The sequence below is a fragment of the Rhodnius prolixus genome, unplaced genomic scaffold (genome assembly GCF_049639745.1).
Source record: "Rhodnius prolixus isolate KJV_2025 unplaced genomic scaffold, Rpr scaffold_12, whole genome shotgun sequence".
Classification (NCBI taxonomy): domain Eukaryota; kingdom Metazoa; phylum Arthropoda; class Insecta; order Hemiptera; family Reduviidae; genus Rhodnius; species Rhodnius prolixus.
Genome location: NW_027411635.1, coordinates 14,466,457 through 14,494,033, shown reverse-complemented (window position 1 = coordinate 14,494,033; position 27,577 = coordinate 14,466,457). Strand labels below are relative to the sequence as shown.

The 27,577-nt window shown below is 32.5% G+C and overlaps 1 protein-coding gene across 1 annotated transcript; it reads right to left on the bottom strand.

Moving 5' to 3' along the window:
- Positions 1-1,586: 1,586 nt before the first annotated feature.
- Atg2 (Autophagy-related 2) lies at positions 1,587-26,208 on the bottom strand. The gene is made up of 38 exons (XM_074143231.1): positions 25,892-26,208; positions 23,589-23,757; positions 23,347-23,505; positions 22,262-22,364; positions 21,447-21,624; positions 21,105-21,236; positions 19,997-20,109; positions 19,751-19,908; positions 17,965-18,085; positions 17,310-17,386; positions 16,469-16,739; positions 16,234-16,393; positions 16,009-16,148; positions 15,099-15,213; positions 14,462-14,562; positions 14,178-14,361; positions 13,947-14,050; positions 13,668-13,843; positions 12,662-12,818; positions 12,451-12,584; positions 11,826-11,968; positions 11,538-11,688; positions 10,428-10,618; positions 9,182-9,369; positions 8,537-8,801; positions 7,949-8,252; positions 7,310-7,458; positions 6,574-6,797; positions 5,987-6,074; positions 5,761-5,901; positions 5,291-5,458; positions 5,063-5,222; positions 4,459-4,624; positions 4,228-4,380; positions 4,034-4,155; positions 3,526-3,680; positions 2,476-2,622; positions 1,587-2,010 (listed from the first exon to the last, which is right to left on the bottom strand). The coding sequence occupies exons 1-38, from the start codon at positions 26,057-26,059 to the stop codon at positions 1,777-1,779; spliced, it is 6,069 nt and encodes a 2,022-aa protein (XP_073999332.1). The 5' UTR covers positions 26,060-26,208; the 3' UTR covers positions 1,587-1,776.
- Positions 26,209-27,577: the final 1,369 nt, after the last annotated feature.

Below are 27,577 nucleotides of genomic sequence, written 5' to 3'. Positions count from 1 at the left end.
TTAGGAAACGTATTTATTTTCAGAAGTACTGTGCACTTCCCTTGAATGCAACTTTTACCGTCAAAATAATATAAACGAGAATTAAATATGGTTACCGAAATTCGGGTTTGAAGAACGTTGTTTGACCGAAAGTGTAAATTCTTGTAGTTATTATTATTTCTTAAATGCTTTTCCAGAAACGACTATCCTGTTTTTATTTTAAATTCATTTCATAAAAATTTATTTTAAGGGGATCGGGGGCGTCTAGAGTGCTGTTTTATTGTGGTGAAGCTGCGTTGAAGACTCTATATAGCATGACTTAAGGGTGTGTCTTTTTTTTTTATTTTCATATCTGAGCAAATACAATACTAAATTAAAAGTTGATAAAAAATGAAGCCACTACTTCTACTTAACTCCAGAAAAAAAACACCTTTTTTACGGCCTAAAGTTTAAGCTGTTTTATTCCTAAACCATTTTCTACTATCACAAATTTGAAACCAATGTGTAATCAAAGCAAAGAATTGGGAACAACTGGGAAGGCTCACTGAACAAATATATGTATTTAATCTTTTATTATAAAATTATGCATTGTATATTTCAATCAAAGATAATGAATTTTTACATCAAGTATATTTTCTTCAACATTCTCTTGTATTTCCAAAATTTCACATATGAATACCAACTAAGAATGTGCACATTTTCGAATAATAGCGCAAAACTAAATTTCAATCTACTGTAGCACATATTTACAGTAAGGTAAAAGGATCAATATTTAAGCAAGTTGAAACTAATATAAAATAAAAAAAGGAATTAAAAGCAAATAAGCAAGGTTGTCAAGTCTCATTTATATTTTTATTACTTTGCCCATCAGATTCTATAACAAAGTGTTCAAGGATTCCATGGTTACATTTTATTTATAGAATAATTTAGTTAGCAACGTACCTTATTAGTGAAGGTTTTTAAATGCTATGTAATATGCACTTTTTTACATATTTCATTTAACACGGATTAGGCTAATCAGAAACCCGTGATTCTCTTCTCATAAGTTGGGCAAATCAACTTCTCAGTTGTTAAAGACACTTTAACAATTTTGCGCAAAATATAGTCATAACTAATTCTCATTCTTAAAACTAAATCAGTCATAGCCTGATAATTTGTGGTAAATAAATAAATTTAATGACTATATCCTAAGTCATCACAAATTAAATGACAACTTTTCAATTGTTAGTCACTATCGGGCTATTACTAATTTGGTCATATAAATGCCCTACACTGAAACTGCATAACTCTGCACAACATAAAGTTAAAATCGAGGCACTTAATCTCTATTTGTTTAAAGGAAAAGTTCGCTTACAAGCTATATCAATTTCGTAAAGTATATTACAAAGCCCAACCGAATCATTCTAGGCTGTTTATCTTCTAACTAAGCTAATTTGTATTAAATTAAAATCTTAAAATTACGTGGATGAACGAAAAGGCCTTTAGCATAACTTTATATTTTATTTTGCTTTCAAGAAGTGATAATCATAAGAAGTGTGTTAGCAGTTTTAAATGCCTAAAACAAAATATAACCGTACTTATTACTGCTCTTAAAAATCTATTAACATTACTTTGCTTTTTCGTTTTGTACAATTAAGTTTATTTTTGTAAAAATAATAAATATTGTTTATTTTAGTAAAAAATAAACTAGGGCCACAACTGGCAAAAGCCCCAATATTTTTGCAGAGCTTTTCTTTATTTTCGCAGTATTTATAAGACCCGCAGGCAGTATTTTTTATGTAAATTCCGAAGAAGTTCTCATGACTTGGGTGAGGCTTTCCATTTAAGTGTAGCCTCTCTACGCGAATCTGGAGCAAGCTGTGAGCGAACACCACCTATTAGGTTGGATGTAGCTGCTGTTGCTAGAATAATAGGAGCGACTACAGTTGGCGGAAGCTGCCTCAAGACACCTCCTACAGCACCAACTGCACCCTTTTGTTCAGCCTCAGCTGACGCTACACGCACTAATGTTTCAGCTGTTTCTCCAAGACCCTAAGCAAAAAAAAGTACATATATATATATATTTATTTTTTTACTTTCTTTTAACCATGTAAGTTTGAGAAAAGTAGTTTTTGAAAAATTGTTTAGTAAAGCAACATAATTCAGAAACAGAAATCGTAGCAAGAACAAACTTTAAATTTGATTTATACCCTTATTATTAAAATCAATTAACGAACAAGCCAACTGAATTTACTTTTATAACATTACTAAGGCTGAAAAACCTTTTTGTCAGCAATGCTTTGGAAACAGTACTCGCCCAGTGCGTGACAACCTCAAACAAACAAACTACTATTAAAATTTACTAAGTTTAAATTATTTAAAGACAAATTTTATATAATAGACAAGTTTTTTATTAGAATTATATAATTCAGCTATATCAGTATCTTTCAGCTGCAATTTAACAAAACACTACTTTATGAAATCAATCATCCGAATTTTTAAACAACGATAACTTACCTCTTTCACTAATGTATAAGCGTTTGCTACGCCTTCCCTGATGTCAGATGGATGGGAATAACAATGTTGTTTTTTACACCTACTGCCGTGCGATCGGCGTACACTAGGTCCTGGCGATACCATATCGAATGCAGCTTCAGCGATACTCTGAAATTACAGTTCAGTCTTCAATGTTTCGTACAGGATTTGCAAGTACATCAAATCGAAGATATGTTAAAACGGGTGCCAATTTGTATCTCCTGTATTATGTGAAATGTAGGCGTACCATAATCGCCGAACTAAGAGAACGATTCGACGATTCGATTCGAACGATTCAGTATAATTTCCTGATGCCAAAAGTACGGACGATTTTCAATTGCTACGAAGCTAGTCAGGCCGAAATCTAAGGTTTTCAGTTCGAGAGTTAAGAAAATTTTGCAAGCGTGGAGCTTTCCAGATACAAAATCTAGCAAAATTGTAGGCACCGATAATGTAATTGAAAAAGTCATTGAGTTTGATACCCGCACACTCTTAATCAAAGTAGGATAGCATTTGAAGAGGCTATAAATCCATGAGAGCTACAAGATCTATTGTGATTCTTGAGTATCAAGTTTTCGTTTGTAGAATGGTGAGAGTGAAGTTGGCAACGGTGTGGTACAGTCTGCCTGTAAGTTCACTGAAACTCAAGTAGATTTAATATAAAAATGAAGAGAATTACTTTAAAAAATTGTTTGTATTACTAGGCTGGGATATTCGCAGAGAACCAGAAATCTCTGAAGAAGTGAATCTCCTCGCAAATTGGAGGCATATTTTTATTTAAACGTCGAAAATGTTCTCTTAAAGGAGCATATGCTTTCCTACATTTCATGTCGTGCACGGAATATTTAGCCAATGCAAACTTTCAAGAAGGAATCGTAAAACGGTCCGTTATTATTTATCAATAAAAACTATAAACACATAAAACATATGTCTGCAACAAAATCAGCAGTATTTCCGCCTTCAACTGACAACATGAGACACTCTACTGCGAAAATTAGTCAAAACTGACAAGTAGATGAAACAATAATGTACCTGTATTGCCTGAACAATACGTGCAGTAAGTTCCAAGGCCGCAATAGCCGTAGATGTTGTAAACGAGTTTGCGCCTCTCTGCAAACCTCTAACAATCCTTCCATCCTTTTGATATTGTTCAATTGGCAGCCAAAATAAATCTCTTATTCCTTGGACTTAAAAAAAAATATAAGCATTATTTACAGCAGTTACCAATTTTTCAATTCTTTTCAAAATCAGCAAATTACGATTACAAGGTCTCGAAGTCGTTCATTTTATAGTCATAGATAAATCTAGGGAAAAATACAGAGCCCGAACATTCCTGTAATTTGCCTTATAAGAATATTAAGAGATAAGTATATTAAACACTAGATTTCTTGATGTTTTACGTAACTGAATGCTACATCTTAGTTCTGATTTTAAAGTTACAACAGAATAAGTATTTTATAGATAAGAGTTCATAACTTTTTTTAAATGAATTTTCATCTCTGAACATTACGGATCACCATGTAAAATTCTTAACACTTACATAGTTGTACTAATGCATGCATTGGACCAACTCCTCCTATGAGGCTGGGAAACTGTGTCTTCTTGATATCGTTCACCCATTCAGTCAGAGCATAAGATATGAGCCTATCAAGGCCAAGCAAGCTGAAACAATAAATTCAATAAGGCATACGAATAAAATAATAGTAATAGCGCAGTAGCTTATAAAGTACATACCCATGCTTATAAGAAAGCCTTTTCAAACGTATCTGAAGACAATTAAGTTGAGCAAGTCCCATAAGAAGCCCAGCTAATGGTCCATGAGTTAAATCAACTCGTTTACCTTCGTAATCTATTCTGATTGGCACTTCAGGGGAAAATATGAAATTTCTATGGAAGAAAAAAAAAGTATACATATATAACTACCGCAAAGTTTATAAATTACCCAGCCTTCTTAATATTTATTACCTTATAAATAAAGGCGATGAACGAGGGGTATGTTGAAAATGATTACCTGGTACCTCACTACTAGAAGTAGCAGTTTCAGTACTTTCGGACCCTATGTTCGAAGTAGTAACTCCCATGACCGGGGTAGAATGAATGGTTCCCAACGCAGATCCTAAGTCTTCCTCACCTAACAAGTAAAAATTTGTGTGAAACTAAGTTTAACTTTTTTTCTTTTTTGCGCATCGACGACTATGGTCATTAGCGCAGTTTAACTTATTATTATTATAATCTCAATATGTCCTCTTATTTCACAAAATTTTCAATCGTTTTAATATAAAGTTATAATTGACTTTTTAAAAAGTTATTTTTATTAAATGTTGGTTGGCTTCAACAAGAGGCATTATAAAATACGCTTCTCTTGGCTACAATGAGAACACCAAAAAGACGAAAAGGGAAAAATAAAGAGAATTTTGACAATACTGGCGATTTGCAGTTGCCTTTTTTCAGTCTCAAAGAACCTCAAAAACTTACCTGTCTGAAAAACTCTAATTTAATATTTTACATTTCCTCTTAAGAAGAATGAAAGAAAATTAATGTTCACCATTAAAATAATGAAGTTACTTACTTGTAATACTCAATCCAGATAGTTGATTAAAGAACGTGAAGAGAAATTGCAACGAATCTTGATCAATATTTAGCCTCAACGGTAGTAGTGAAACTTTAAGACAAGTTTCTTGAATATTCCTTTGAGTGTCTGAACGTAAATGCACCGCTTTGATAACCAACTACATAAAAATGGAAATTAAATGATTATATTAAAGTATATAACTCTAATATTACATACGCAACTGACCATGTTCGCATGTGATTGGCGAGGGCTAGTTTCGCTAGAGTACTGATAGAGAAATTTATTAATCTGTGAAGATGACAATCTATCGCGGATTTCAAATTCATGTATCAGAAGTACTTCCCGGGATGCTTGTGGCGCTTGGTCTGGATATATTTCATGCTGAAATCTCACCTGTAAAAAAATATACAATACAAATAAACAATTTATAAATATACAATATATATACAATGTGGGAAACACTCACGCGACTTTCACTTACTAGATTTTTTCTAATTAACAAATATTTCTTTAAACTTCACTAAAGTTTCACATCATATAAATTTAGATAAGAAAACTGTAATTGAAATCAGGCCAAGTTTTAAGATAGGATTCAAACAACCAGTTAGCGCGCTTTGTTTTTCCTCTTTCTTGGGCTTGTACTTTAAATTTATGAGTTTCCACATTGACTAAACTGAATGGTAAGGTCGCATTACCTTATTAAACTGAAGCTGCATAAGAACTGAATGTTTTCTTTCAGGCCCTCCAGCCAACTGCCAATTTGATTTATCCATCCTTGATTGTCGTTTTCTGTTTTGTTGCAGAGTACTGCCTAATCCGTCAAGGAAGTATGTATTCTGAAAATAGTGGGATAAAAATTTTCGATACACTAATTTTAGCAAAAAAAATCGGTTAAATATTTTGCTAATACAAATTACATACATCGCTAGCGCTACTTTTAGGCAGTTCTCTGGTTGCTTTTCCATTGTCACTGGGTGTTTTGTTTAATCCAGATGGAGTTTCTTTAGTGCTATTTCCAAAAAAATAAAAATAAAATAAAATTAATTCTAAACGGATTTGAAAATTTAATTTATTTATAAATTTTGTCAGTTGAAAGTAAAAAAACTAGTTGGTACTGCTATAGAAGTCCAATTAATTTAGGTAATTACGTTTTTGGCCGCTATGGCGCACTGTATCTCTTTTCATCAGCGTCACTCAAGTTCTTTTAATGTTTGCTTTTTTTCCCCTTCTAATTTAATAATTAATATTACTTATTTTGACGTTTACAGATATTATCTGCCCCACCATAATTTCATCTATTTTTGAGTTATTACGTAATTAAACATATTTATATATTTCAGTTTAATTAGGATAATGAATGCAGTAAAAATTTGGTAAATTCGAAATTTTGATAAAATTTAACAGGGCTTCGAAAATCAACATCAGATAAAAATCGCTTTAGTTTTTCACACCAGATCGTTATCACTTAATTAATACACAATAGCTACATACTTATAATTTTTGCTAACCTTTGTTCAAAATTGACATTTTTTTTAGGCTGGCAAAAATCTGAACCTCCATACATATGCCACACTAGTGTCATATCAGTAAGAGTATATTTCGAAACCGGTGTCGGATAATATTTTGGTGAAAGTAGCGAATCAGTGCGACCAGCGCACATTGAGAAATGATTATCAACTATCCTAATTGGCTGTTCAGTTAAGAGGCGAATTATAGGTCGGCCAATTTCTCCCTGCAAATAAAAAATTGTGTTGGTATGAAAACAAATAAATCTGTATTATTTACTGTGGTACCCACAATAACATTGCCATCACACATAGAAACTGCCTGATATTTAGGTCCAAGCAATCAACCTCTCTATATTATTCTCTATTACAATGACTTCAGCCGCTCCTATCTTCCCCCAGACGATTCTCGCCTTGCATGCGATGTTTTTTAAATAAAAATTTTAATTCTGTTTGTGTTCAAAGTTGGTATGTAGGCTTTCTTGTCAAAAGGTGTAGCCATTCCTCAAATTTTAACCGATCCGAATCTTACAGCTTTTTTGAGTAATTGTACTCACCATAAAAAGTAATATGTTTATTAAAATATTCATAAAAAAAAATTAAACAAATATCAGTAAATGATAAGTGTGTAGAACGGAAGTACTTTATAACTACATTACGTTTCTCTTCCTTTCAAAAATACCAACACTGGATTTAAAAGCGACAGTGGAGAAGTATTTTCTGTTTCTATTACACTGACCTTGACTCCTTCACCTGCTTCGTGTTCCAATACACAGAAATCATGTTCTTGATTCAGATTGTTTTCTCCCCAGTCAACTGTGAAGGATTGTTGAGTTCCTTCATCTGGGAAATAGAACACTTCTACATCTTCACTTTTAGATTCAACATCTGTAATTTCAAGATATTTTCTATTATTGCAATTATCATTACTGTAACCGGCCATTTTTGAAGGTTTGACGTTCTTAGGAACTGTAAATATACGTAAGTGGTAAGGATTATGACTTAAGATTGGACCGAGTGATCTAAAATTGATTTAAAAAAGTTGTTGCCATATTCTAGACCAGCGGTGGCCACCTTGTATAATTTTATGGCCAGCGAGATACATCCCAATTTTACAAAATTTATTTATTACCTCCAAATGGAATTGATTGATATACAGTATAATAAAGAACTAAAACATATTTTTGAAACATCTAAGATATTGCTAATTCCAACTGACTGCGTAATTATTGCAGACCCTGTGTGAATTCTATGAAGTCAGTTTAAGTGCTGTTTATGTTAAGGTATGGACCCCCGCTTGGCACTAAGAAAAAGCTGTCCACTTCCCCCGAGAGAGAGACATCAAATTTTATAAACCAATATCCTATCAACAAGATACCTTCTGCTGTCTGCTGAGCTAAGGAAGAAATCTCCTTCATAGCATCTTCCATCATATCATGTAGGCGCTCCGTTGTTGAATCAGAAAGAAGTGTACCTTCCGCGGGATCTACGCATCCTGTTTGCGGCGATGTTGACGACTGGCTCTTATCTTTTTTACGTGTACCACTGTCATCATCGTCTTTGTTCTCATTATTGGTTACTTTTACTCCAAGATCTCCATCGGAAACGTAATATTTAAGAAGCTGTGCCAAAGCTGTTGCTGAATCTGCACAGGTTCTGATTTCTACCAGATTGTTTGATGCCTGAAATAAAATCTCTGAATTACAATCCAAAAATGACTTTCTCTTACTGCATTATTACAACTCTAATTTACAAATGTAATGAAAAACTCAATTTAAAAGTTTTAAAAACACAAAAATGTCGGTAGTGGGAATTGTTTGTTTTTGTAGGCTAAAATATTCCCGAACGCTACAACCCCGAAGAAACTGCTAGTTTCTACCTAACCATACGAGTGTCTAACCACGTATAAATAATAAAATCGATATACACATATCACAATAAATTGTTCATCTTAATATATAAATACCTTAAGATCCACTTTTGGCATATTGGGTAGATCAGTAAGTCTAAGTGAGAGTTCCAGTAAACCAAGTTGCACCACAGATACATAATCTGTTCGCAGATTAGGACAAAAACTATCTTCACTACATCCTTTACGTATCTTATCAGATATAAACAAACTGGCCTCTTCTGCTATAAATCTCAAAGTAGATGTTTTAGCACGAGTGATATTGGATGATATGCTCAGATTGCCCAACGTAATTACACAACGAAGAGGTAAATTGACTGGTCTTAACAAAACAAAAACAACTAATTATTGTTCATTGTTTTTGGTGACTGATTCATAACAGCAAAAAATAATGCCGATTTCACTCATGATTTTTTATTTTGCCGAGCTTTATTTAGACCGAGGGACTGGGTCATCTTCAGGGTTATCTTCTATGACACTTAGTTCATAAGTAGATAGGACAGAAGACACACCAACCTTATAAAAATGTAAAATATTATATTGTCAATAAGATGATGAAGTCCCTAGGTAGAAAGCTCAACAAAATAAAAAACCAGACTGAAATTGGCATTACTTTTTTCATATTAAAAACAACTAATTTCTTACAAATGATATTTCTTTAATGTTAAAAAAAAAAAAAATAAATTAAACAAATAAAATTACCTATAATCTATTGCGGAATCCCAAATATGAAGATACAGTTCTGTAATGAACTGTGGGGATTCATAACCTTTAACTGGATAGTCAACCACATCGAAGAAGTCCATAAGATGTGACAGCCATGACTGATGATGTCGTGCAACTCTGTGACGAAGTGTCGCTCCACTCAGACTACATGCAACGCGTACTGTCTGAGAAATAAATAAATAAAATATGGAGAGAAAAATTTAAAAGAATTCATTCTAAATACAATACATTATACCCCTAGCATTTCACGTGATGGAAAGTGCTAAGAATTAGTGACGTAGACTAGAGTACTGATAAGAATCTTATTTTGTTACACATACACAATATTATGGTACGCATACATCCGTCGGTATATTTAACAGAAACATTAAATTTGAAAGTAAACAGTTACACAAATTTTATTAATCAAACGAACAAATTTCGAAACCCGTTAATATCAAAGAAAAAACTAAGTAGGAGGGACTACTGCCCTCAAATTCGGTAGACAGGTTCCATAAAGTATAGTAATGTCAATGTTGACAGTCTATAGCAGGGCTTCTTAAACTTTTGTCATTCACGACCCCATTTATGATTGCGAGTTTCTTGACGACCCCATACAAATATAAAAGAAAAATAAATTAATATTTTTTGATGATTTATTTATTAGGTAACAATATACATATACATATGAAAATATATAGTTTTAGAATTCGTTTTGAAACATACAAAAATCTAAAATTAAAAATTGCACAAAAAATTATAAAATTGTATTTATTATAGTTTCAAAAATAAAAGTGGATTCTGACCGTCTTAATTCGCTCGAATATATTCAAGTAGTTGCGTGGTAAGTATTAAATTAAAATATAAGTAAAAAATTTAATGAGATGGATAATAATAGTATAATAATAGCGATCATCGATCGTTTACTGCTGTCGGAGGAGATAGCTCAAAACCTTCAACAAATGCGCGTGTCTAGACGCTGCAAGTCCACTGTATTCCGCCAACTCTAGTGATGTTATAAAATGGTATATATAAATATTTGACATTAAAATCTCTCGCGACCGCAGAATTTTGCTGCGCGACCCCATTTGGGGTCGCGACCCATAGTTTAAGAAGCCCTGGTCTATAGTAATGTCAATAGTTGATTTTTCAGATTAATAAAACAGAGAAAATCATTTAAAAAAGCTTTAGATAGTGATTTATATATATATTTAAAAGTTTCGTAATTAAAATTTAAAAATACCTTGATTTTACGTTCATTAACTACAGTACTAATCGCAGTGGAAATCATATTCGCTGCAGCTCCTTCAGGACTAAGGTTAGTGGCTGTAACTTCTTTATTGCTTTTGACCAGCACTGGATCTAGATGTACACGACTAGTTGACTGGGTCTGCATTCTCAAAATGTACTCAGAGCGAGGCACATCCACCTCCGCTACAAAATCCCTAATTTAGTATTTATATTTTTGATATATAGGTGCAAAACCAATTTTGGAAATAAATAATTCACAAAAATAATAGAGCCCAATCCAGCTGAACACTTAAGTTGAACCTAATTTGGTATAAATTGTATTCTTAATACTATTTCTACTGCAGTTTTTTTTTTACCCAATGTTATAAAAAAAAAACTATACATTTTAATGCAAACAAACAACTGTGGAAGTAGTTGTTTATTTTTTTTATTTTGGTATCCAACTAATAATAACTAGAAAAAAATAAAGTGTAAGGAATTATTAAGACTTCATTGAGAGGGTGCAAAATAAATAAGAGAGGTACCAGCCAGCGCCTAAGCGAAACACCTTGCACAAAAGGCAATGAACCTCTACAAAATAGAGATATGTCCTCTATAAAGAGGTTGTGAGACGAGAAAGGAAACAGACATCCACTTTATTGTATAGCGTCAAACATATTGCATAATGTACGAGAAAGCTAACTTTAGGATTTTTGGTTGTTCGAAGAGCTTAGGCTGTTTTCTTAAAAGTTTTTTTCGATTTGTTCGGATAGCTGTGAATCTTAGCTCAGAAAATTCTATGAAACTTTTGAGCCAACTTATAAATTGCCAAAACAAAGATTTATACAAGTTTATAGCTTATTATCTTCCATTCCGAGGTTGAATCCTTATTTGACTGGGCTGTATGAGAAAATCGCAAAATCTGAAAAATCAATTCAGTAAACTCGTATTTCCGTTTGTCGGAATTCGGCTAAAATCTTATAAACTGAAGTGATGACCGCCGTATCAATTCTCAATGTGAAAAAATGTGGCTTCTGAAATTCGACAATAGGGATGAAACGAAGTTTTCAACACTTTTATAAAATAAATTAACGTCATTATTAATATAAATATAGAGATATACCTTTATGGTACAATCCCATATTGTGGACTTGCAAGCAAATATAATTTTGCTGTGGTTTTCCCTTGTAGTTACTGACGGAAAATATGTTTCCCTCTTGAAGTGTAAAAAGCATTTCGCCATATTTGTCTGGGCAAATATTACCTTTTTCGTCCTAGAATCCATATATTAATTTTAATGAGTTAATAACTATCCAGAGATTTCTGTGCTTTTGTAAAAGATAACTTAATAAACAAAGATCTATGTTGTGAACAATTTTCACTTTATTTCATGCACTAACAGATAGCTAACCTTTGTATTCGGGCATATATTTAAGCTTCCTTTGTTGATATGAATGTTGAGTGAAAAATGGCTCTGGCCGTACTGTGATGACGTTTCGCCTTTGTGGATAGTTTTATACGTGGAAACATCTTCTTCATCACTGTCATCTGATTCTGAATAATAAAAAAATATGTTTAAAATCCAGTTGTTTAATTAGAAACAAGGAAAAAAAATTAAGTAGTTTTGTGAAAATAACTAAGAGTAGTAAGTCGAAACGTTAAAACTGATATTTGTGTACAAATGAATTGATCAGAAAAAGAGACTAAACAACAATTTTTTCCTAATTAAAAATTTATTTATTTGAAATTCAGATGAAATACGAAAAAAAATAAAGAAATTCTGTGGAATCGTATCAAGTTAGTTTCAACTTACACAATCCAGTGAAAAAAGAAGTACACGCTGCCAGACAATGTTGACATAATTTTGACCTCAAACTTGCATCTATTTATTTATTTTTAGGTGGTTTCAATTTAGTTTGAAGGAGATATTCAAATAAGAATTTTATATTAATTCCATTAAGAGAAATTTGGTTATTTGGTTTTACAACAAAATATTTGATTAAAATATTTTTATAAAACTCTTGGGGCTGACTTACCAAACTGCAAAGCAGATTTGCAGAGTGAAAACGAAGGTTGCAATAATGGCGCCAAATCGAACTGAGAAGAAAGGGTTTTACTGCGAGAATGATGTAGACCAGTCGAATGCCATAACGATAAATCAGATGTTAGTCTAAAAGAATTCAATATTTCACAAACATGCAAGAAAATGTCAATGGACTATTAAAATGTTCATAAAAAAATACAAACCTATTGTAAATTACTTCATAAAGATGCTTTGTATTAAAAACTACTGATAGATAAGGTAAGTTAATAACAGCTTGAATTTTAGAATTATCTTGAGCGTTCGTAATGAACTTGTGCATATCTTCTCTAGATCCAGGCATGATTAGTTCCTCGCCTTCACCTAAGAATGGGCATTAAATTAAAATTAAATGGAAGCCAGTATTAAATGTTTACACATTCAAAAATTAGACTGACAAGTGATGAAGATCGAAGGCAGAGCTATCAAGTATTAAGCGTTACAATAAGTTGCAAACATTGATTTTCTATTGAAGGCCAGATGCCCCCAATAAACTCTTACCCAATGGGTTGTACTTCTTTAAAATTACGCCATTTTCAATAAAAAAGCAATTTGAGAGAAATTTTACCTCTTACCTCTTCTTTCCATTAAACATTGATGGTACATCAGCAATACCACAAGTACCTTGTTGAATTTAACGAGACTTTTTCTCTTTTTTTTTTGACACATCACTTTTTATTTGGCTTTTTGGTGCATCGATTACAGGAACTGTAGCGCCCCTAGTGACACTAATATACTTCCGCAACTAACGTTAGACACTACGCTGATCGGAAATTTCCCCTTCGATTTCTCACAGTACACGCCTAGTTATGACAGCTAAAAACTGCTCCCCCCCCATTAATAAAGTAGAAGTACTATGAATTCCACAGGACACATCCATGTTTTTGCAAAAGAGTCACCACTAAATTATTTGAAGGAGGCCATAATAAGTATAAAAATCTTCCACAAATTATTAAGTTTAATATTCTATTGTATCTGCACGCGTGTCTGTAATATCATGAGTGGGTTTTGTTTTAATGTAGTACTACTTTTTCATATTTTTGAACAGTATTTAGATCAGCCTACTCATTGCTAATCTGAGGACCAAACCTTACGCCTTCAGGTAGGATAATAAAAACTTCATGCCATGCACGCAAAATGTTCACAGAAACAAAATGTAACAAGGATACTGACATGCAGAATGATGATGTGTATTGCTTTCGTGAATGACTCGTTTCGACATAAAAGGAGAAGGATCTTTGCTCGGCTGTTCCATGAAAGAAGAACAAGAAAGACCACAAGTGTCCTCCTTTTCACAACATTCTTCAACGTCACCGACCACTTGTAGAGGGCAAACTCGCAGCGAAAATCTAAAATCAAAGTCATCGCATTGAATTAAATAAATACACTCTCTTTCTGCCGTCATTTCCAGGTAATTCATATATCAGTTTACCAGGTAAATCATGAGCTTACCTCACAGGCAATTCAGACTTATTTTCAGGAGTGGGGCTTGGTTGAGCACTTGGATTTAAACCAGTAGCTCTAATGAAAGGAATCGCCGAATCGATGTCTCCTTCCTAACGAAAAAAAAAAAATTATAAAGAAGAAAATTCATTCCATTAATAAACATTTAGAAGTAGGTAAGACATACAACGTGTTATTAACAAAATTTTAAAAAAAATCTGAGTACACTCAAAAAATTACCTGAAATGATACTATTATCTGTTTACATGACAGAAAGTACTCCTGAATTGGTATCTTAGTAGTGATTTCAGTAAAAAATTGTGGTTCAATTAAATTTACAAATAGGATATCATTTCTAACGGACCTCTGCAATTCCGGAAGTTTACCTTTTTCATGGACAGGTCTAAGATCAGGTATTGGAAATCTGGAAACATAATGTTTATAAATCAAAAATTCCTTAAAAATAAAATTCATAATTTTAAAATAAATTAATTTCTAAAAATGTTTATGGAAGGAGAGTTTACCTAAATTTCACAATAAAAAATGGCGACTGGATTTTAAATATATAAGACTTATCGCACAATGCCGAATTTTCCACAGCCTGTGTAAAAGACGAATGTTGATCCTGAAAAAAATTTAAAAAAATAATTATGCTCCCTTTTATTGTTAATTTTACTTCGTTAGTAATCTTGTAAAATAATACTTTTCAAATGCACGTCATACAGCGGAGTACGTGAACATAAGTACGTATTACAAAGCATTTTATTTGCTAGGGAATTTACATTATTTGCATAAACTGAATTAAAATACTAATGTTTTTCTTTCAAGTAACAATACTCAAACGTCAAGTGTCAAGTTCAAGATACCACAGACTAAAATTACTTGTTGAAGATCATATAATAGGGTTTCGGGCTTGAAATAGAGTAAAATCACGAAGAAAGTAAATTCTCTTCCAAATTTTCGGCAAACATTGCGTTTCTTCTATATTTTAAAATACTGTTGGCAGATTACTTGTTTATTTACTACTTGCGTCCGATAATTCAAAAAATAAATAAATACAAATTTAAAAATAAAAATAATCACTACTATATTCTCTGCTCGATAAAATCCTCTCTTTACTTAAATTACCTTTTTTATCAGAAAATATAATAAAATTATTACCATAACTTCACGAGGTGTTGCATCTACTTGGCACAAAGTTTGTGGGTTTGTAATTGTAGAAATTCTATCAAAAATTGATAAATCTAACTCAGACCAGCACTGTTCCAAATTCAAACTAGAAATATAAATAACTTAATTTATATTAATCTTAATGTTGCATCTGACTTTAGAATAAGCAAAATTTCAAAGTATTGCACAATAATAATAATAATAATAATAATAAAGTATACAAATTTTATTAATCTCTTACGGGTGCGATAGAATTTCAAGAAAAATACGATTTTCTCAAAAAAAAAAATTGTCTAGTTTCCATACCATGTATTTCTCTTGCACAGCAACCCTTGTTAGGTAGCAGGGTAAAAGATTATTATCTAAAATCAGGGTAAACATAAACTTAAAAGTAATAAGTGCACTTATGGTCACCACTTTTCCAGAATAGAGGATAGTCTTTATCATCTAATGTGTGAATGTATGGAACTAACGTTAGAAATTCTTCCCACACTCGAACAAAAAAAATGAAATCTTATTTACTGGAAAAAAGTGTCGAAACAAAAGTGAATTGTCTTAGTACTAATAATTGGAATAAATTTTAAACAAACCCGTATATTACAATTATTATATTCAAGTAAACCTTTTGGCTTCGGATGAGACATTGTGGCTAGTTATTCCCTGCAAAATTGCAAACCTACAGGCTTGAGTAGTATAACAGACCCAATTGAACAGATTTTTTCGCATATAATTGAAAACTCAACCACTTTCTAAAAACCACTTTTCCCGCTACGCAAGCTTTGTTTTTCCGTTGAAAGTATAGGAATGAGGAAATTGTTCAAAATATATTTGTGTTAAATATTAATTACTTTATTATTATTACACTAATTAATTAATGATCTATGAAAATTGAATATCTTACGAAACTATAAGATTTGATGAAAGTTTTGAACGCTGCCGTTTCTTGATATGTTGAACATGCATTCTTAAATCTGGTTGATTTGAAATTGGAAAATGTGGTTTTAAATTTCCACTAGTTGTACTTCTCATGAATTTCAATAACTGGTAATCAAAATATACGAATAGAATAAAATAATAATACTAATTTATATAATTAATACAAAATATCTTAAAAATTGAAACTTACCTCAACTACTTGCAGCACCTTTCCATTATTAGAACTTACATTTTTTTCAACCAAACATTCAAGTATTTCTAAATTTGCAGCCGAAATAGTGGTACTCAACACGTTAGTATTTACATTTCCACCGTCACTACCTTCAATTATCACAGATGTGGCTAACAACCTTAAAAAAAAGAGTCAAAAATCAATGAAAGATATAAATTCCAATCGCAAAATTTGTATAAACAGATCTTCTTACCTAATATGATTAAGAGAGCATACTGTTGTATCTATAAAAGATTTATCTAACGTACAGAAATCTTTTCTAAAACTTCGTGGACTAAAAACAAAAGAAGGAATGCGATCAAAAAATTGTTTCGCATGACTAGTCATAACAGATACAGACGATGGAGTAAGACAAAAAGTATCCATGCCGAATGTAAGTAGATCTTCAGTCAAGAGAACTACCATAACCCCACCAGCTGATATATGATAACTACTAGTTTCTTCAAGTATTTCTGCTTCACAACCTGAAATAAATAGAACTTATAAAATTTAGGAATTTTTACAAAAAGATCACAAGTTTTCATTATTATACAGCTACCCTAAAATATAGCTGTGTACTGAAGGAAACGTGTCGTAGTTATCACAGAATCCTCCTTAAAATGCTTTTCCTTTGCAATTTAATTATTTTTATGATGAAGATAATCAGGGCGGTTTTTGGAGCAAATATTCGTACAATAAAAAACTTGTGTTTTTTTTCACCTGATTTCTTCAAATCTAGGAAATTTAATACCCCAAGTTATTTCCACCACGACCCAATTGGTTTAACGCACTTATCGCCTAGAATAACTTCAGAAATATAATTGGAATAAAAAAACAAAATTGCTCAAAACGCCTGGGACCAAACCACAAATGTTCAATTTTTTTAACCGTTCTAGATCCTAGAATTAAACGACGTTTTCTCAACCATCGTTTCATACTTCTTTTTAGACTTCTGGAAAATGGTCTGATGCCAATGACCTCAAAAGTTGATGCTCCTCAATTATACAAAATTTATACAATAAAAAAATTCTTCTCGTTTCGCAGGCAAAACATACCTTTATCCATCTTTTTCTGCCCACTGCTATACAATTGGGAGAAACCTTCATAAGAGAAAGGACTGTCCATTTTCGTACTAGAAAAAAAAAAAAAATTCTTAACATGATACAAGTTAAAAGCTAATTCAAATTCTTAATTTTAACAAACATTTAAATAAACCAATATTATAGCAATGACCCTTAATAAGAAAGGTAAAAAGCTTTTTTTTTCATCCTCTTACACATAAGTTCGGCCACAAAAGTCATTAAAGCTGGGAATTAATACTATGGAATTTTTGGTAGCACAAAGAGCGGGTATTACAACAAATTAAATTCTAATCTTAATACACAAGAAGAAAAACAGGGCAAATGCGACTCGGAATACGTCAAGACGGACAGATTTAAATTGAAATATTTGCCAGTTTTTTTTTTTTTCTATTAATAAAGTCAGCATAAATTTCTTGCTCAAACACTCTTAACAAGGTGCGCGAATCAGTTTCAAACTACCAATAATCCGCAGACTTTTTTATTTTATTGGGGGTCACGAAAAATAAGCAGCAATTTTAATTTGTCCCAGAAATATTTACTACCAAAATAAAATGTAATTTTTGGCTGGTTGGTGAACCGTCAAATCAGAAATTTAAGATAACAGAATACCAACAAATCAACAACTTACCTATAATAGGGTAAAGAAGTGTTCGATGTAAATGAAGTATCATTAGTTTTGTCAGAAATAACGCTTCCTGTCAATGAATTAGTTAATTTCATTGGCAGAAAATATTCTTCTTCTCCTTCATCTAGAAATTATTAAATATAACTATATGAGGTGAAATATACAATTTACTAACTAAATTTTAAATTATACATTTTATTAAAATTGTAAAAAATCGGTACACTTTGTAATTTAGGTGGTGGGGAATTAAGTAATCATTTTTGGTAGAGTGAGCTAAGGCATCGAGCACCCTTGTCTACTTCCCCGCTTCAAGTGTTCCTCCCTCTCTTATCAAATTAACCCGAACACTCAGATTCTCAGTAATTACTCAAAAATATTTTATTCAGAAAAACGTTTGTAATAAAAGTATTAAGCTTTTATTCATAAAATAGTACACTATGTTTTAAGAAAATTGTTGGAGCCACTTGTAGAGAAAATCGCGTCAAATGAAAAATCACATCATCAAAGCTTGCTGAATTATTTTTTGAATGATAAAAAGCATACAATCAGGGTATAAAAGAAATTCGAAAAACTTTATCTTACTATAATTCACAAATTTCTCATATTTAAACTCCTATTAAAACTTTGAATTTTTAGAAGATTTTTAGAAGGCTTTAGATCGATTCACTTTATAAAAAAGCTATTTCGAAAACTTGAACAATCTCAGTGCTGCCTTTAATATTAGGAATAAGGGAAAGAACAGCAAAAACTTGAGTAGAGAAAAGAATTCACAATAAAATGTATAATTGTAAATTGTTTTTCAGCCCCCTAATCACTAATTAGATGAAACTATAATTTATTTTGTACATATAAATAATCCCCGCAAGGAGTAGCTGTTGTATGCAGCTACTTGAGGAGTAGCAACCTCACGGGGTAACCTGAGCTCACAGTACACCATGCACACTCTCCAGAGCAGTACACTAACATATCCAAAAACACTCCTACACTGCGGACAAGGTACAGACAGTACACAACTTAGGGCTACCGTCCCTAAGGAGATATGGCTAGCCTGATAGCCATAAGGAGCAGCCCCTCCATCAGGATAGGTTGCTACGGGCCAATCCCTCATACGACCGAAAATTTATAGACTACAAGTAACAAAAGATGGATTTACCTCGACACTGAAAGGTAAACGAGGAATGATTAAGAAGAAGAAGAACATATAAACAAATATATACATATAAGACGCCACGGTAGCCAAGCGGTTAGAGGCGAGACCTGTAAAGCTAATATGTATTGTGGTCCTGGGTTCGATTCCCGGTCTAGGACTTGGATTTTACTTAATGGTTAATAAAAGAAATTTACAATAAAGTAAGTTTGCTAGTCACCTCCGACCACGACCTACCTAATTGGTAGTTGGGCGTAAAGCCCGCCTGAAGAAACAGGTATTACTTTACTTTATTAATATTTTAAAGGCGTGTCAACATCTGAGGTCATTGGCAGAGCTTTTTAGTGCACTGCCAGTCTCCAAACAGTGTTCTCTCATGAAAAATAATGTCCATTACTGAACAGTGAGCTGTAAGAAGCTCCTAGGAAGAAAATCTAAGGGCCAGCTACCTGCTGGATTCGAACCCAGGATTTCCGTGTTGGAATCCAGTAATTCGTTAACCACTAAGCTAATCCCTTTCCTATCATAATTTCATTATTATTATTTTATTATGATAATAATTATTATTAGTAGTATAAGAGCTAATGCCCATTGTATTCCATTATTAATTAAGTAAAATTAATAATACATTTGAAAACATACCAAAAGAAGGTGAAGACCAGCCTTTCCCTTGACAAACCCTAGGCACATTGGCATTAAAAATAGGAAAATTTAATGTATCTTGTAATTCTTGTTCCACCTTTCTAAAATCTTTTGAACTCATCAATTTTTCACCTAAACTTCTCTTGGATGACACGTTACTTAAAAAAAAAAAACGCTTATTTTCAAATCTCACTTTATAAATAATCTCAACCCAAATTAATAACTTTACACAAAACCACTTCTAACCTCGTGTCCTGTGTGTGAGGTGATATAAGACTGTTAAAAATTTCAAATAAGAGATAAAGCTGCCTAGGAGATAAGAATACAGTCAATAAACCTAAATTGAACTCTAAATCAACCTGCAACAAAAATGAATTTGTAGTGATTTCGATCAGGACCAGAATAGGTAACATAATCTTCGGTAACTTAACCTAAAAAAGAAAACCTTAAAGTAATGCACTTTACAAACTTTAGGAGCAAAATATCACTTTTCCAAGTGACTGCCGTCTCTTGGTACTACATAGGAGATAGTTTAGGGTGTCAGAGCCAATGATTGTAGCATGCACAAGGGTGTCCTCATATCTGGATTTGCGATGACTGCCCTTAAGTTTACCTTCAGTTAATAAATGGTGACAAAGTTCGCTAGATCAGGAATGTAGAAGGATTTGTGGCAAGAAGAAAAGAAAAAAGAAAAGATTTCTTCTATTCACAATTCTCGCAATGTTGCCCACTGTCACAGTCTCTCAACGCAAAAGCTCGCTTCTGATCAGGACATTAGTGAGGAAGGGTTGAATTTAATTTGAAGACGAGCGCAATGGTTTTTTTTTTTCTACAACGCATGATTAACTAGCTGATAGAATGGAAACAACTCATAAAAAAAAAGTGCATTATTTTTAGAATTATACAGTGAACTCGAAAATTTCTGATTTTCTAAAGTAAGTTTTTCTACAGCAGTAGCCCAAAGCAATGGTAACCGAAAAACAATGGTAAAAACTTTCGGAATAGCTCATGGCTCATCGTGGGCTGCAGAGTTTACGTTGTGGATGATTCGTAAAAGTGAAGAACCAATTTAAAACAGGTAAAATTTTTATTTCTATTCAAAACTAAAGATGCATTGTTTCACATAAACCCTGAACTTACTGGCACATCAGTGGAGAGATTGAATGATTGGATGGTGCAACATGGGATGAAAAACTATCAATTTAATTCCTTTACATTTTACTGACTTTTATTACTACCAAATTGCTTGATGACGCTCTTGGTTTGAATTATTTTTGATTAATAATTTGTCCATTACTTCAAACATGTAACATTCATATTCAAATATAGCTAACATTTCCTTTAAAAAACTTACTTTAGGCCCAACTGCTGAAGGATCTAATTTCAATTTAACTCTTACTTCTTGAAGCCCAGATAATTTTGCAACTATTATTGAATCAGTCTCATTTACATATTTATCACAGTTCAAATTCTTTGATTGAAACGACTGAAACAAAATGAAAAACAAAAAGTTAATAATTTTAATTTTTAATTTCTCTTGCTGCCATAAACTTGCTTAAAGCTCAACTCAGACGAAGTTCTGTAAAGTTACCGCCACCGAACTGCTTTAGACAAAATCCTACAAAAGCGTAACTTTTTTTTTTAAATTGAACTCTTGAATTCTTTTAAATTTTTTAATATTGAAAAACTTAAGTACTTGGATTTGTGCAACTGCCCTAGAAAATGTCCTTTCTCCAACAGGAAACTCATCTGTATAAAATGATACACCTTCACAATGAAATTTTTTAATCGTAAACGGAGAAGCCGGCTGCGGTTCGTTGGAACAGTCGTCAGAGAATGCAGCTTCACAACTCGTCTCATCACAATATTCAATGCTGCAACAAAATGTACATTATCTCGAGAATTTTGTTTGTTTTTTCTTTCTTAATACAATTTATTAATCAATAATTGCAGATAAAGTCACTCAGAATGATTTGAAATATAAGAAAATTAACCCCTTCTTCGTGAAAATTTGGCCAAAAGTAATTTGAATTTTTAAGAGTAAGACAGCCTCAAGTAATTGAAAATAAACGTTAACAGAACAATCAATCCTGGTGAAAATAGTTACGGCCAGATATCGATCAGGTGTCACAGACGAAGGCGAAGCTAACATACTTCATTTTTTCACTTAACACATTAAATAAAGACCAACAGCAACAGACCGGGAATCTAGTCTAGTACCATAGTGCAATTTAGCTTTGCGTCTCTAACCGCTTGGCTACCATGGCAAAGATGAAGTAAGAACTTAAACAGTTGTACAAATTAACTCAAATCTGATTCCGACCATTTGGGACACAATTACCTCGTCAACATATGCTCATGTAAAGCGTTCAGATTACTTAGGGCCCTCTAAGACATTAAATAACTAAACCCAAGTTACGACTTGTTTAGCAGTATCTCAAACGTTTCTGCGTGACCTTAATAAAATATCTTATCAAATTACATTAAAACTTAAACTAAATTGATAATTACTTCGCTATTCTTAATTCAAATGCTATTCCATTTTTTCCTTCTTTAGGTACATGTTCTAACCGGACTGACGTATTTATCAATTTTATTTTCACTCGTGCCAATACTGAAATCAATAAACATAAATTAATTAAAAAATATAGCACACTATTAAAAAAAAAACTATTTTTTTAAACAATTGCTGGAAATTTTACATATCTCAGATAATAAGCTGGCCCTCTGCTTTAATAATTCCATAAAGGAACATGTAGCTACTCTAAAAAAAAAAAGAAACAAGCCGCTTCTAGAACAATAACCCAGACATTTACCTTAGCCACTTAAGATTCAATCATGCAGAAGTTTTCTTGAAGGGACTGACCTAAACTGTTTTCTCAAAACCTAATCAGTCATGAGATGAATACTTCCTCCTCTGGCTTACAAATCCTAAAAAAGAGATCTCTATAAGAAGCCCACTGTATTGATATGACTCCTTATACATAACATCTTACGAGTACAACGAGGAGTCTATAGATGTTCGTGAAAGACAGTAACATCTTGCTATTAACTCGTTCCGACCAGAAATTATCATTTCAGATTACTGGATAAACATTCATTGAAGGAGAAATGCCTTGACACAACCCATTACTTAAAAATTGTACAGACATAAATGAATCACATTAATAAAGTTGAAAGGAACGGCTAATTTCTCTAACCTACCAATCTCCCGAATTTCCAAAAGTCAGGTAACAGACTCCGATATAACCGGTACTGACTAGAATTCTTAAAAAAAAAAAATTCTTCTGAAAGAAAGACACATAAGTTTCAGCGCACTCCGACGATATCTAATCCAGTTGCACATATTTACTACTTATGCCTGCAGTTTAATATAATTAGAAAAAAAGGATAGCACTTAAAAGATACTTAATTTCTGCAGATTTTGACGATCAACCCTTATCCTACTGGATGGTTGGTTTGAATGTTGGTAGTGGTAAAAGTCATTTGAATATGGAGCCACCTATTTATATTTAGGCACAATTTATCGGACTACAAAAAGAAACAGTAATATACACCAAATATTTTGAAAGTGTGAGCAAAGCAGTTATACATACTTGATTCAATGGCGTGTGCAAATATTTCAAGTCCATCCATATTTGTATCACCTTCTTGTTCAGCGCCATCTTGAGTTGTTGATTCATGTTTTAAACATTCTGCAGCTAACTGAATACTACTAGCCATTGAGCTCCACATAGATTCAAACATTGAACCAGCTTAAATGGAAAAAAGAAATCAAACTTTCAATTTTTCAAATGAATGTTTAAAAACAATAGTTTCTATAAAATTAAATGCAAACCATTGTCGGGTCTTTGTTTAGGTTGGACTGTAACGTGCAAACCAGACACTTCCACAAAAATGGAATCACTGAACAGGGTTGCCCAAGGAATTGACACAGCTATTTCAGATACGAAACCATCCACAAATTCTACTGGAAGATTTTTTTCATCTCCAAGATCATTGAGTGCCTTTAAAATAGTAAACAAATATAAAAAAAAATAAGCGTGATATATCCATACAAGTTTCTTAAATTACCAGAAATCCCCCGCATCTCTTTTTCAGCAAAATCGTTTCGTAAATGGGGTCAAAAAAAGAGCAGTTTTTCGAGATGGCATCAATTTTACACCTTTTATTTAAATTCACACCACGATTAGTGTAGGCCATATTTCGGCTTGCAGTTTAATCCCTCGCTGTTACCATTCATTTTCAATTTAGGCGAAGTATTCCCCGCAAAGAAATGTACTTAATATACTTAAGACTAAAGGATGGATGCGATAAAGTTCAATGCCAACAAGTTCTCCAATTTCTTTTAATTTTGACAGCGGATGTGTTGCCGAGCGATATCTTGCCAGAGCAAAACTTGTTTGTGATTGATCGAAAGTGGATAATGCAGGGTCATTTTTAGAGTACGTATATTGTATTAGTTGTTGGCAGTAAAGTTTCGTATTCATGGAATGCGCTTTGGGACGAGTTTTTATGAATTCCTTCATAGTCCCTAAAATTCTAAATATAGAATTTTTCTCGAATTGCGCTCTTGCTCCAAATGGAATTGCCGTTTGTCCGCGATCCAACCAATGAATAGGATTTTGCCAACAAAACTACCATTGCACGTCCACTGTTCTTGTGTAAAAACGTCAGAGGGGCTTTTTAAGGGATGTTGGCAAATTTCTGTTCTGCAGGCGTTCTCTTCAGATATAAACATGGGCGGCACTATCCTATATCCCTTTTTTATCTTTGATAATTATCAAAGGAAAAATTAAATATGAAAATGCTATTACATATTACCACACAAACAAGAAGTTTATAAGTATAAAAAGTTGGCAGTACCAACAAGAGAGAAAAAAAGTGTAGAATTCAACTCGAATAAAAAAAAAACAACCTTCGAAAAATAAAAATGAATAAAAAGGTATTTATAAAAAAATAATAATAAATGCTGATATTAATTTATAGAAAAAGATAAATTATTGAGATTGTTAGAAAAAACATTCTGGACCAGACTGAAACTTCGAAGCAGACTCTGATCACAAAAATTAACCCTGCAATTGGGGATGTGGAGCCCTCGAACAAACTGAGCCACCTCAGATTACACAGAGATCTAATCTCACGCTTTCTTTCAACCCGTGAGACATACTACAAATACAACCGCTCAATCCTCATTTTGAAGATCCAACATTCTTTTGAGGGTAAAGGCTTGGAGCGAGACACCTCCACAACTGCTAGTACTACAAAGAAATAATTTACCACTATTCGTTTCAGATTGCTAGCCATGAATTACATCCAACATTTAGTACCAACTGATAGAATATACTCAAAAATAGACCAGCGTCATTAATTTTGGTCTAGCTCAAACAAGTATGTTTAAAGCAAGATAACACTCGACTGCTCATGCCATAATAGATTTTCTTTACGGGAAAATATTAATAAATCTTCTAAATGGAAAATAGGGTATAGCAGTGTTTTATTTCATTCCCAAGGATCTGATAGGATCTAACACTGACAAAAAGATATCTTACAATAGTCAAACATAATGGGATATATTATATTTGAACGTTAACAATTCGTAAAAAAAGATAAAACGAATTTTAATTAACTGATTTATTTTTCTTTTTCTTTATACAAAAATTAAGTTCTTACTAGGGAAATGAAAAGTTTTAAATATTGCAATATATTTGAGAAAAGGCTGTTATAGAGATACTAATTAAATATACAAGACACCTAAAAAAATTTATTTATCAAAACTGTGACTAATCGAGTATCAAACGGATTATCACTTGGTATCACTTGTTACTCATAAACTCTATTCAGGAAAAACATGAAATGTCTTCTGTGATGCGAAAAAAGAGAAAACAAAAAACTTAAAGGTATTCTTAAATTTGTCATGAAAATGATGCATTATTTATGAATTCATTGTAAATCAGCAATAATTGGATGCAAAACACGCAATAATCATTGATACTGAATTTCATTTCACTTTTGTTATTTTAAGTTTACCAAAATAAAAAAGTATACTAACTATTGAACACTTATTAAGCTCATATTTCTTTTCTATTTTTTATAAAAATAAAAACAAAAAAAAGAATAATGAAGTCAAAAATACTTTACTTGTACATCAATTCCAACGTCAGAAACGGAGCCAGTACCACAATAAATGTCTACAGACAGTTGATCTAGTGTTAGTTTTTCTTCTAAAAACTGGCCAAGATATCTTTGTAATAAGTACCTACAGGCACGTTTTTTAATGCTGTCAGACCACTGGGTATACCAAGACATTTCTTCCAGAGCAACTGGTCATCTGCAATTGACTCAATCACTTTAACAAATACAAAATAAGTTAAGTAAAATGGTAATGGGTCAAAGATTAAAACCAAGAAGTTAAATGTAGATGTTAAACACGAATATTATGCACTGACTTGTTTACAATCAACATATGACTGCTGTGGCTCTGTAATCTGAAACAGCCAAGGCCGCATTCCCGAACTGTTCTTTGGACTCCCGCCCATCAGTTACTGATTCGTTCAATATTTAAAATTCTTTACGTGCCTTGCTTGCGAAAAAGCACTGGCTTGCTTCTCAACACTGTTGTAATAATTTTGTTTTTGGCCTTTTTAATTGTTGGGTAGTGGCCTTTCCCAACCATTACTGCAATTTTTATTAACCACGAACAGTTTATCGCTTTCAATATGGTTTGATATGATGCACATAAGTCGCGGGGTCAGCGCCGAAGTAGAATACATTCACTCCTGTTTACTTCATTGCTTGCACATTCATCACAGATTAAAAACTCTCGTAATTCTCTTGCACAGAACTCCTTTCTAGGCTTAAATTATACTTGCTCCTTCTCAACATTCTAATGATATTTCTGATGGCCAAAACTGCACACATCTCAAGCAGATTTTTCACTTCGCTAATAAGGATTAAGCTACTTTGAGGAATTCCCATCTCTCAATTTTGTTCCTAGCCATTAACTAATATCGTTGTCTTCCAACTAACTTCCCAATCTATTTCAATTACTCTATATGCTATCCGTACAATGCTTTTGATAATGAAAATCACTGCAGTTTGCTCGCGAAGTTAGAATAATGTGACTTACAGGACAATTCTGGGAAAATATCGTAATTATGTGTTAATAGAACTACTAATTAAAATGAATATTAGGTACATTTCGAGTCATTGGTTAAGAAAAATATTTGCAGAAAAATAGCAACTCATGAAGCAGTTATCGTAACTCCGCCTCTCTCGTGACAATACCTTTCCATTTACATACATAAATTATATATGCAAACAGAAAATGTAGTTTTCCCGGATAAAGTATGTCCATTTATGTATATCTCGTAGTTCAGATAATGTGCTTAATTTCTTTTCGTTTCGCCCAACCTAGAGTGTCTTCTTCGATAAAATATTTATGTAGTATTAATATTTCTGCTTTCTGACTGATTGCTGCAAAAAATAAAATAAAAAAATCTACTAAACAATAGATTGAAAACAAAAAATTTATGCTTTATAGAATAAAGAATTTATTATTTTTTTTTTTCAAGTTTCATCTAATTCACAATTCGCAAAACTAAGTATTTTGACACCTCGAAACGTAAAAATTAATAAGTACTACTAATTTGGGATCGTATTTATTTATATTTATTATTATTCGAGACGGGTGCCCTAAGGCAAAGGTGGGCCCCTTACCTACCTGATAGAAAACCCTAACTCTCATTCTTCACACTACTTACCCCTGAACTAACCACTATCGTTACAGTAACTTACCAATTCAATTAGCAATCGGTTTATGAACTT

Coding starts and splice junctions, on each gene's coding strand:
- Atg2 (XM_074143231.1), bottom strand. CDS start 26,059: ATGTCTTGGTATACCCAGTGGTCTGACAGCATTAAAAAACGTGCCTGT. Junction 16,740..17,309: donor GCAGAAAAAGATGGATAAAG/GTATGTTTTGCC, acceptor TATTTATTTCAG/GTTGTGAAGCAGAAATACTT. Junction 5,459..5,760: donor TGCAGCTTCAGTTTAATAAG/GTAATGCGACCT, acceptor ATTTTTTTACAG/GTGAGATTTCAGCATGAAAT.